The sequence below is a fragment of the Malus sylvestris genome, chromosome 7, assembly GCF_916048215.2.
Source record: "Malus sylvestris chromosome 7, drMalSylv7.2, whole genome shotgun sequence".
NCBI lineage: Eukaryota > Viridiplantae > Streptophyta > Magnoliopsida > Rosales > Rosaceae > Malus > Malus sylvestris.
In genome coordinates this window covers 29,663,751-29,675,034 of record NC_062266.1, presented here as the reverse complement: position 1 = coordinate 29,675,034, position 11,284 = coordinate 29,663,751, and the positions used below count along the sequence as shown (strand labels likewise).

The window sequence follows — 11,284 nt, the reverse complement described above, 5'->3', positions numbered from 1 at the left end:
GGATACTTCTGTTCACACACTCCTCTCAATTTTCGACAGTCAAATCAAATAAATTGTAAAAGATAGAAATATATGTGTGAATAACACTATCTTTCTTATATATATGCTTCTTCTTTTCGTAAATATGTTCCTGATCTATGCATGTATTAATTTCTGTAGACTTCTCATGCTATCATTTATGTTGCATCTTGAATAAAGTGCTTAATTTCCAATATTTGTTTTCGCCGTTTGTTTGATTACATGTTTTATTTTTTATTTTTTATACAACGATACGAATTTTTTATACAAGGTCGAGGATTGAGCAAGATTATTTTTTAAACACAATCCGTTGCGATTACACGCTTCAAAAGTAACCAAGGATTATTTTCCCAAAAAAATAAAAGCTAACCAATGTTATATATTTTAAAACATGAAGGAAAAAGGATTCTTGGATCTAACTGATTAATTAAGAATATATCTATGCATATGTCCTGAAAAAATTAAGAGATTAGGAGATTGATCAATCCATCTAATTAATCAAGCAGTAAGGATCGGTAAGACCGTCCTCGCAGATATGTCAGCAAGAACTTTGTATGCTGCTTGGGAAGGATGCATGGAATCCCAGAACAAAAATTTAGAAGGGTCTGGACACGTCAGCGAAAGCTCCCCGCACAGTGGGCCCAACTCCACCATCCCTGTACCACAGCATCCTTTATGCGTTTGCACAAACCCTACACATCAAGATTTACAACAAAATAAACAATTTAATTACAAAATTAAGCACAGAAAAACCCTAGAAGACATTTATATACATATGATTGCATGCATGATGCATGAGACATGTCCAAATGCTTAAGATATCTTGTTTGGAAGTGTTTATTTATTTATTTATTTATTTTGAACAAACAATATTATCTACACTACGAAGGTGGGCTTAACCTCACAATACGCTATCAATAATGTGATTTGAATTTGTTTTTGGCGGTTATCAAACCTAAGATCTCTTACTTACAAATGAAGAGGAATACCACTAGAGCGTAGTACTAAGTGATTGTTTGGAAGTACTTTTAAAATGATTGAAAACACTTTTAAAGAAAATTTTGGTTCCAAAAGTACTTAAGTGCTCTTGAAATGAGCACATAAAGCACTTTGTGCTTCTTTCAGTAAAGACTTGTTTTTACTAAATATTAGTTCTAAAAACATTTTCACCAAAAAAAACGTTTTCTGTTATTTCAAAAGTATTTACAAACAAGCCTAAACACTAGCAAAAATATCAACTATATATTAGATACTGTAAATTGGTATTGGGTATGATAAGGGGCATAACAATATCCGAAATTTTTACCTACCATATTTAGATGGGTTGTTGAACATGTCCAAGATGGGAATGTAGGAGTCGAAATAGGCGAGCCTGGATCCGGGAAGGGAGGCTTGCAACCTAGGAATGAGGCCTTGGAGCTTGGTGTTGTAAGCCTGACAGTCCGTGTTTTGCTGTTCTACGCACACACGCCGAAGCCCGTTAAAGATGCTGCTAATTGTCAGCTGCATTGGCAGACATCCGATTGGTGGAAGACCTGCCACCTGGAATCTCCTCGCTCCCCTTTGGTACAGGTTCTGCCATATCACAAACAACATTATAAGCATTGCATGTCGACGTAGCGTTACAAATTTATCTAAATTATACGCCATAACATCTACACGGGTACAAGATGACCTCTTAATAGTGTCTTGATCGAAGGCTCTTAGTAATAACAATCAATTGATATAAATTGATCTTAATTACCATCATTTAAGTCTAATTAAATTTAGATTTTTATGAGGGAAAGAACGTGCATGAACACTTTGGTGTTGGCGTGATGGAGTCATCTAAGCCTTCAGAATCAACTCATTCAGAAAGTGTTGCATGAAGAAAGTTCCAATAGGCTAAATAAACTCTAGAGTTTATAAAGATTCGTAAACTGGAATACATAACAACCTAAAACCTCAAACAACAAATCATGCAGGCACACAAAACATTTGAATCATAGACTCAATTAACCAACATAATCATGCATGGCAAAAATTACAGCAAAAAACCCTAGAATTTGATCGTAACACCACCAGATGATGTTACTAATTCACCACATAATTTGATCGAGAACTATTTAATTATATACCTGAATGAAAGACCCGAGTCCGCGGAGAAGAAAATCCTGGTATCCTGAAGGTGAAAACTCGATTTTCCTCGCAGTAACAGGTAGATCGAAGAGGTTAAACACCATGTCATTAGTACCAACACTAATCACAAACACAGCGTTGTTTACAATCTCACTACTATTCTTCTCCCCAACAGTTCTCCTCATCCTCCCCAACGCTTCATCAAATTCCTCCAACTGCCTCCCCAAACTCGTGGCTTTTGACACGGCCAGAGTCAGATCATCCAGCCCGCTACCGCCTGACGCGAAACTGACACCCGTTAGCAATTCACGGTCGGTCAGTCTCGGATCGCGGTAAGCAGGTAACAAGTCCTTGAGGCCAAGTCTGGAGACCATGAAGTCCGTTGATAGTTTTCCATTGGTAAACCTTCCGGACGGGACATGGTTTGGCAAGTCCCGGCCGTATGGAGGGTGGTCACTTCTGAAAAGGGTGAATGGCAGGCGGTTATTGTTGCCCGAATCCACGGTTGAATCACCGAAGGCAAAAACAGCGGATACAGGCGGAGATGCCGTGGATGGGATTGGTAGAGAAAGAAAGGAGGCCAAAGAGAATAAGAGTACAAAGAGGACGGTGGTTTTTTGCTCCATGATTAAAGTGTTTAATTTCTTGGAGAAAAGAAGACGCAATTTATTAAGAAAATTACGTGTTAAACTATATAGAGTTTGAGATGATTGAGTTTAAATTTCATTAGATTATAGTTAACCTTAATTAGTTAGGAGTGAAAAAGTAGCTGGCAAATCCTATACATAATAATACATGCAATAATTAGAATTTTTACAAAAAAGGAAAACTGCATGCACTATAATTCCATACCAAACCAAATCCTAATTACCGGCGTCGGATTGGTCCATAGTGTAAAGAATAAAAAAATTTGGGAAAATTAGAATCTCCTACCATTTTTTTATATCATTTAGATTAAACATATGTGCCTTTTTAAAATTTGATTAAAATGCCTTGATCAATAGTCACCTCAAGCTAAATTACATATCATTATTATATTTTTTTTTAAATTAAAATAAATTTTTTGATTTATCCATTTATCTACATAATGCAGTTTTCTTTATTTAGTGCAGATATTAGTAATTAAACTATATTTTCTCTTCTTCCATATATGTTTTTTCGATTACAATTTTTTTTTGTTATGCAAACATTTAATATTATTTCTTTTTCAAATGATTTTTTTTTTCAAATAGTTGGTGATCAACAATAAAAGCGCCGTGTAATTTTTTCAAATTTTTTGTGAAATTATATTTTTTTGTTGTTTTTTAAAATATAGTTTGTTTGTACCATACTTGGCCAATCCCGAAACTACTGAGCACCAGTCAACGTTATACCGTCAAGGACCCAGAAGAGTTTCCCTCCAACCAGGAGGCCAATCACAGCGCGACACGTGTCGACATCAGAAGCCAATCATAGGGCGACACGTGTCAACATCAGAAGCCAATCACAACACGACACGTGTCAATGTCAGAATGAAACTAGAAACTCTCTTCTATAAATAGAGATCATTCTCTCACAATATTTCCTAATGTCATTTGTATTAAATCATTCACTTGTACTCACTAAAGGAGAGCTTGAACCTATGTACTTGTGTAAACCCTTCACAATTAATGAGAACCCCTCTACTCTGTGGACGTAGCCAATCTAGGTGAACCACGTACATCTTGTGTTTGCTTCCCTGTCTCTATCCATTTACATACTTATCCACACTGGTGACCGAAGCAATCTAGCAATAAAGGTCACAAACTTAACACTTTCTGTTGTACCAAAGTCCTCACTGATTTTGTGCATCAACATTTGGCGCCGTTTGTGGGAACGACACTTATTCCCACTCTCTTCAGCTTTGTCAAGCTGGTTTCCACCATTCGTACACTCTCTTTCGACCAGGCATCCCTCTCCAACATGGGGAGCGAAGGAAGCCACAACACACAGAATGACACCCCTCTTGCACCTAGTGCGGGAGCGAAGGAAGCCACAACACACAGAATGACACCCCTCTTGCACCTAGTGCGAAGCAACGAAAGAAGGAAGGAAAGAGGTTTGCTCTTCAAGCTAAAGTCGATGAGCTAGAAGCTCAGAACAACAAGATAGCAATGAAGAATGAGGTCCTCCAGGAGCAGTATGAGAAGCTCTTTGAGACGCTCCATGAAACAAGGCGTACTCAAACACACGAGCTCGTTGCCCTTGTGGACATCAACCATCATCTGGGTGCCCTCCAACATGGAGGGTCACCTTCATTTGACATGGATATCCCTGATGAAGAGCGAGCTAATCATCAAAACATTGATCAACATGAGACATCTCACAACCCAGCTGCTTCGACCCGAAGCAGGAGAAGTGGAGGAAGACACCTCCTTGCAGAAGGGTTGGAAGGATCGAAAGCCGTTTATCGTGATTGCCGAGACTTCCTAAAGCAACGTCGAGAGAATCCTCTCCACATATGCTCGAAGATCAATGACCCAAGGGTTCTTGAAAGACTCGATCCCCTCTCACGACCCAGGCTAGTTGCCAATCTATGGAAGGAACGACAGGTCCCAGAGGAACATGAAGGTACATGAGACTGTGAGGTATTCCGACAGACTCGCCCTAGAAATCAGTACGGCAAGTCCAAGGAAAAATCACACGCTTTGCTCAAACTTTACTACTTCTAAGAGGCGATGGAGACTTACGAAAGAAAATACCAGTGGTACATGACACCACTCAAGACCCTCTTGTCTTACAGCTCCTCGAGGAAGTAAACAAGTTGAAGGTCGAGCGTCAGGCCGAGATACCTGATTGGAACCAACCCAGGCCTGGCCCTCTCACAAGGAGGATCCTCAACACCCCCTTCAAGCAAAGACAAAACAGAAGCTTGGTTTACAACTCTATATTGGAAATGAAGATCCAATTGAACACTTTAACCTCTTTGAGTCCACCATGGCATATTGGATGCACACCGACGAAGAACGATGTCTTCTTTTCCCCTCCACCCTCTCTGGCGGAGCTCTAAACTGGTATTGCCGTCTTCCACCTGAGACAGTAGACTCATTTGATGAACTGAGGAAACTGTTTGTCTCTCAACATATCTTCTAGACCGATCGCTTGCATTTTGCAGATGACTTGTACACTATTCGCCAGAAGCCGGATGAGTCACTACGAGAGTATGCTAGTTGTTTCAGCCATGAATATTCTAGCTGCGCTGAGGCAGATGACAAGACCGCTCTCAAGGCCTTCACGGCAGGCCTACATGATTGTTTCTTCAAGTACATGATCAATCCCAACACTTGGAAGACTTACTCTGAGGTGATGGCACAGGCGTACAACCATGCCTCTGCCGAGGCAAGGATATATAAAGGGAAACCCCCCACAACCACCCCTTATGAGCAAGTAGGAAGTAGAAGCCAAATCCAACCAAATGAGAAGACCTCGACCTTCCAAACGGCAACGGTGTCTCCCCCTGCCTTACTTAATACTTTGCCAAGTTAACAGACATATCAATCTCAGGGCAAAAGGAAAGATTTCCATCCTCACCAGTCTCATTTTAGTAAAAAGAGTAAGGGACACTACCGCGATAACCAAGAGTATCGCCATGATAATCCCCGATCCCAAACAGTCAACACAGTGGGTCAAGCACGTGTCAGGACAGCCCCTACCCCGAGGTATGAGACATACATACCTTTGAACGCCATATGCGTGGCCATTTACCCCAGCATAGCATACCTGATACAGAAGCCAAAGCCGAGGCACCAGGATTACAAGCCCACGAAGAACACGGGCACGTTTTGCTGCTACCACGAGCATAACGGCCATGACGGCGAGAAGTGTATCACCCTTCGTGATCATGTTGAAGCTTTGACATGTGAAGGAAAAATTGATCAATTCCTCCTTCACCCTCCAATGGGTAATCGTAACCAACGCCAGGTGAATGTGATATATTCCATAAGTGGTGGCACACCCATATCTAAATCTTCCAACAGGGCCATGAAAAATAGTGAACGAGCTTTAAGGTCTGGCCACCAAGTGTTTCACGTGGAAGACATCAGGGGAGGTAAGTATCAAAAGCCTAACTGGGATCCAATATGTTTCTACCCTGAGGAAGAAAGAGGTATTATTTACCCTCACAACGACCCACTGATCGTGGAAGCTCACATAGCCAACTTTGAAGTACGACGAATCCTAGTAGACACGGGAGCTTCGGTCAATATCATGTTTGCTGAAGCTTTCAGGGCACTTAATGTAGCTGAACACTTACTCGATCGCTCGATTTCCCTTTTAATAAGCTTCTCCGGTGATATCGTGCAACCTTTGGGGAGCATACACTTACCTTTCACCATTGGTACAGACCCTTACACAGCTACCATTACCACTAACTTCCTGGTGGTTGATTGCCCAACGGCATACAATGTCATCTTCGGACGCACATGCATCAATGATCTCAAGGCCATGATATCCACACATATGTTGTTGATGAAATTTCCAACCCTTTATGGCAATGGTTACATCAGAGGAGATCAACTTAGTGCATGATCATGTTACAACACTTCGGTTAAGCAACAGCACCTGCCTGTGCCCAAGGAAACATTTTCTATACATGACCAAGTCATAAAGACCAGCCCAGACGAAGCTAACTTGGATCTTCACGGTGGCAATAGTCAACCTGACGATCCTCGATATGACTCTTTCACCCAGCAAGCACAACCCGCTGAAGAGTTGGAAAAGGTCTTTATCTCAAAAGATCATCCGGATCGCATGGTGAAGATTGACACCACCTTGTCACCACCCATTCGGTTGGCATTGATCTCTTTTTTGCAAGAGAACATTGAGGTCTTCGCCTGGTCATACGAAGACATGACAAGCATCTCTCCCGATATCATCTGTCATCGTTTAAGTATTGACCCCAAGACCAAGCCAGTGAAACAGAAGCGAAGATCTTATGACGTTGAACGGTACGAGGCAATGAAGGAAGAAGTTGAAAAACTCAAAGGCTCTGCGAAGTCAATTATCTAACGTGGGTAGCAAATGTTGTCCTTGTTAAAAAGAATCCGACCAAGGAAAGTCTCCTGCTCCAAAAGGTCTTGTGGAGAATGTGTGTCGATTACACCGACCTAAACAAAGGATACCCGAATGATAGCTTTCCTCTTCCTCTCATAGACAGACTTATAGACTCTACGGCAGGGTGTGAACTTTTGAGCTTCATGGATGCTTACTCAGGATGCAACCAAATCCTCATGAACCATCCGGATCAAGAACACACAGCCTTCACTACTGACATGAGACTATATTGCTATAAAGTCATGCCTTTCGGCCTAAAGAATGCAGGAGCAACTTATCAGAGACTGGTCAATTCAATGTTCGCCGAACAGATTGGGAAGAGCATGGAAGTTTATGTTGATGATATGCTAGTCAAGAGCAAACATGCTGACCAATACATCACCAACCTATATGAAACTTTCACCATTCTAAAGAGGTATCGAATGAGGTTGAACCCCAACAAATGTGCCTTCGGCGTAGGCTCTGGCAAATTCTTAGGCTTCATGATAAGCCAACGAGGGATTGAGGCTAATCCTGAGAAGATCAAAGCAATCCTCGACATGAAGGAACCGGTAACTTCAAAAGACATCCAGAGCCTTACTGGCAAGGTGGCAGCCTTAACTAGGTTTATCTCTAAGGCCACAGACAGATGTGCTCCTTTCTTCAAAGCACTTAAGGGAAGTAAGAAGTACATTACATGGACTGATGAATGTGCTGAGACATTCAAGAACCTCAAAGACTACATGAGTAAAGCCCATTTGCTCTCCAAACCTGAGGTTGGTGACACTCTCGTTATCTATTTGTCGGTATCGGCTTCAGTAGTAAGTTCCGTTCTCATTCGAATGGATGGTAATGTCAAACGGCCTGTCTACTACGCTAGCAAGGCTTTACAAGATGCGGAGACACGATACTCCAACATTGAGAAATTGGCTCTAGCATTGGTCATGTCTGCTCGAAAACTTCGCCCTTACTTCCAAGCACACTCCATCATCGTGCTTACCAATCATCCTCTTTGACAGATACTCCAAAGTCATGACACTTCTGGGCGAATGATCAAATGGGCAATAACATTGGGTGAGTTTGACATCTCCTACCAACCAAAGCCAGCTGAGAAGGGCCAAGCAGTGGCAAACTTCATCGTCGACTTCACATATCTTGTTGACATTGTTTCTACACCTAAAGAAGTGGTTTCATTACCCTCGGAAGCTCAGAAAATAGAACCAACAGCCCCAGCATGGAGTCTAGATGTTGATGGCTCGTCCAACCAACAGGGTTGTGGAGCAGGACTAGTCTTTACAACCCCTGAAAAAGTGGCAATGGAGTATGCTCTTCGTTTTAAATTCACGGCGTCGAACAATTGGGCCGAATATGAAGCCTTCCTAGCAGGCTTACATTTGGCCAAACACCTTGGGGTTAAACGAGTTGATATCTTCAGTGACTCCCAATTGGTGGTTAACCAGGTCACCAACAACTTTGACGCTAAGGATAGCTCCATGGCTACATATCTGGCACAAACACAATTGTTGCTTAAGCACTTCCACTACCAGATCACCTAAATTCCTCGAGCGGCAAACAGTCATGCAGATGCTTTGGCTCGCCTCACCTCAGCAGTGGAAGACAAGATTGGGAGAAAAATTCAAGTCGAATTGTTGGTAGCACCAAGCACCATGGCTGCGGAAGTTTGCAACTTACAACAGGGTGATGGTTGGATTACCCCGATTTATAGATTCCTTGCTTATGGCACCCTTCCAAATGAAAAAGTCCAAGCTAAGCAGATTCGATACAAGGCTACCCGTTACTTGATCATTAATGACCAACTCTACAAGCGGGGTTTTAACCTACCATACCTACGATGCCTTACGCCCGCAGAGGCAGAAACTGTCCTTCGGGAAATACATGAAGAAGTCTGCGGAGATCATGCTGGATCTCGATCCCTAGCACACAAGGCTTTTCGCCAAGGATATTACTGGCCAACACTCCACCAAGATGCCATCAGAATATCCTGCTTATATGATAAGTGTCAACGCTACGCAATTATTCCTCACTCCCCTCCCGAGCCGCTCACTCCTATGATCAGCCATTGGCCCTTCGCCCAATGGGGACTTGATTTGATCGGCCCAATGCTTGCAGGGAAGGGCAAGGTTCGCTATGCAATCGTTGCAGTTGACTACTTCACAAAGTGGGCCGAAGTAGAACCCTTGGCAACCATTACTGAGGCAAAAATAGAAGACTTCGTATGAAAGAACATCATTTGCAAATCCGGCATTCCCAATGCGATAGTCATTGACAACGGGTGACAGTTCGACAAAAATAAGTTCATGATGTTCTGCTCGAAGTTCATCAACTTATGTTTTGCCTCCCCAGCTCATCCCCAGTCTAATGGACAAGTTGAAGCCATCAACAAAATAATCAGAACTTTGAAAACCAGCTTGGACAAGGCTAAAGGTTGTTGGCCAGAATTTGTACCTCAAGTTCTTTGGTCATACCGCACTTCGTATCGGACATCAACAGGAGAAACCCCATTCTCACTTGCCTTTGGTACAGAGGCAGTTGTCCCAGTTGAGCTTGAGCAAGCAACGTTCCGAGTCCATAACTACGTGCAAAGCGAAAATGACAAGCAACTCACCCTCAACTTAGATCTAGTCGAGGAACACAGAAACCAGGCTCACTTGAGGAATGTCGCCTACAAGCAACGCATCTCCAACTACTATAACTCCAGGGTCAAACCTCGTTCTTTCAAAGTAGGGGACTGGGTATTGAAGAAAAGATTACTCTGTGACAGAGTCCCGAGTGAATGAACACTTAGTCCAAACTGGGATGGACCATTTGAAGTTGTTAGCATCAGTCGCTCTGGCTCCTACAAGCTTAAAAGCTCCGATGGCAAGACTTTTGGCCATCCATGGAATACTGATCACTTGAAGTACTATTACAAGTAAACTCATATTGTACTAGTGTTAAGCTTCAGCCGTTCGGCATCCTATGTAACGAAAACTATTTGGCATGAATTTAATAAATAGGTGATTTAGACAACTTGGTCATAATCCTCTTACATTTCTAGCAATGAAACACTCGGGTTCAAAGCTTCAACATGAATGCTTCCAACAGGAAATCAAGTCTAAGTATATGTCAACAAGACTATACAAATAAACAAACAGTACTGGACAGAACTAGTACATCCAAGTTATGGCTTATAACTAAACAAAGGATTTGCTCAAACATAGCCAGGCATTCATCAATGATAGTACAAATACTTGGTAATTAACAACAAACTAGTACATCCAGAGTACATGGCACAAGCCACACAAACAACAAACTAGTACATCCAGAGTACATGGCACATGCCACACAAACAATAAATTAGTACATCCAGAGTACATGGCACATGCCAAACAAACAACAAACTCGTACATCCAGAGTACATGCAGAAAAAAGAGGGCACTACGAGTCATTCTCATCTGAGGCCGAAACCCTGACAATATCACTCTGTGTTTCAACCCCATCGCCATCACCACATTCCTCAACATCTTCATGACCATCTTCACTCTCCTGAGACTGCTCACTGATACTAGCCTCATTATCAGAGTCATCATCACTGCTAGGATCAACTGTGAGGACGAAAGCTTCACCCTTTTGTCGGTACTCATCCATCTCATCACGGTACTTTTGGATAATGCTTCCATTGTCGTAATGATCAAAGATGGCCATCCATTTCCTTTTCTCAAAATTAGCCGCTCGGATGCAGTGAGGTCTAAAAGCATCGTGAAAGGCCTGGGAACCTAAGAACTCCTGCACAACAGCATCCCTCTCAGTTGGGATACTCCTCTTCAGCCCATAAACCTCAACCAATGCACTATCCAACTCCTCTTTAACCTTGGAAACCTTAAGGATGATTGTCTCCAACTGTTCCTTAGTCGCTTCCAATTATTTCTTGAGCCTTACGTTCTCACCATTCTACCTCTTCAGACTCTTAAAGTTTTCATCCTTAAGGCGGATGGCATCAGCCAAAGCTTTGCTCATTTTTCTGACATCATTCACAAATTGCTTATTCTCTTTAAACTTTGCCTTGTACCGCTCGACTTCTCGCAATCTGTCATCGTAC

At 42.1% G+C, this 11,284-nt stretch overlaps 1 protein-coding gene across 1 annotated transcript; it reads right to left on the bottom strand.

Annotated features, from left to right (window-relative positions):
- Nucleotides 1-351: 351 nt before the first annotated feature.
- LOC126630419 (GDSL esterase/lipase At2g40250-like) lies at nt 352-2,854 on the bottom strand. Its single transcript, XM_050300547.1, has 3 exons — nt 2,136-2,854; nt 1,329-1,593; nt 352-710 (listed from the first exon to the last, which is right to left on the bottom strand). Exons 1-3 carry the CDS (start codon nt 2,760-2,762, stop codon nt 517-519), a joined length of 1,086 nt encoding a protein of 361 aa, XP_050156504.1. The 5' UTR covers nt 2,763-2,854; the 3' UTR covers nt 352-516.
- Nucleotides 2,855-11,284: the final 8,430 nt, after the last annotated feature.

Excerpts from the sequence above, each read along its gene's own strand:
- LOC126630419 (XM_050300547.1), bottom strand. The coding sequence starts at position 2,762 with ATGGAGCAAAAAACCACCGTCCTCTTTGTACTCTTATTCTCTTTGGCC. Across the intron at positions 1,594-2,135 it reads GACTCGGGTCTTTCATTCAG|AACCTGTACCAAAGGGGAGC; the intron begins GTATATAATTAA and ends GTGATATGGCAG. Across the intron at positions 711-1,328 it reads CAACAACCCATCTAAATATG|GGTTTGTGCAAACGCATAAA; the intron begins GTAGGTAAAAAT and ends CTTGATGTGTAG.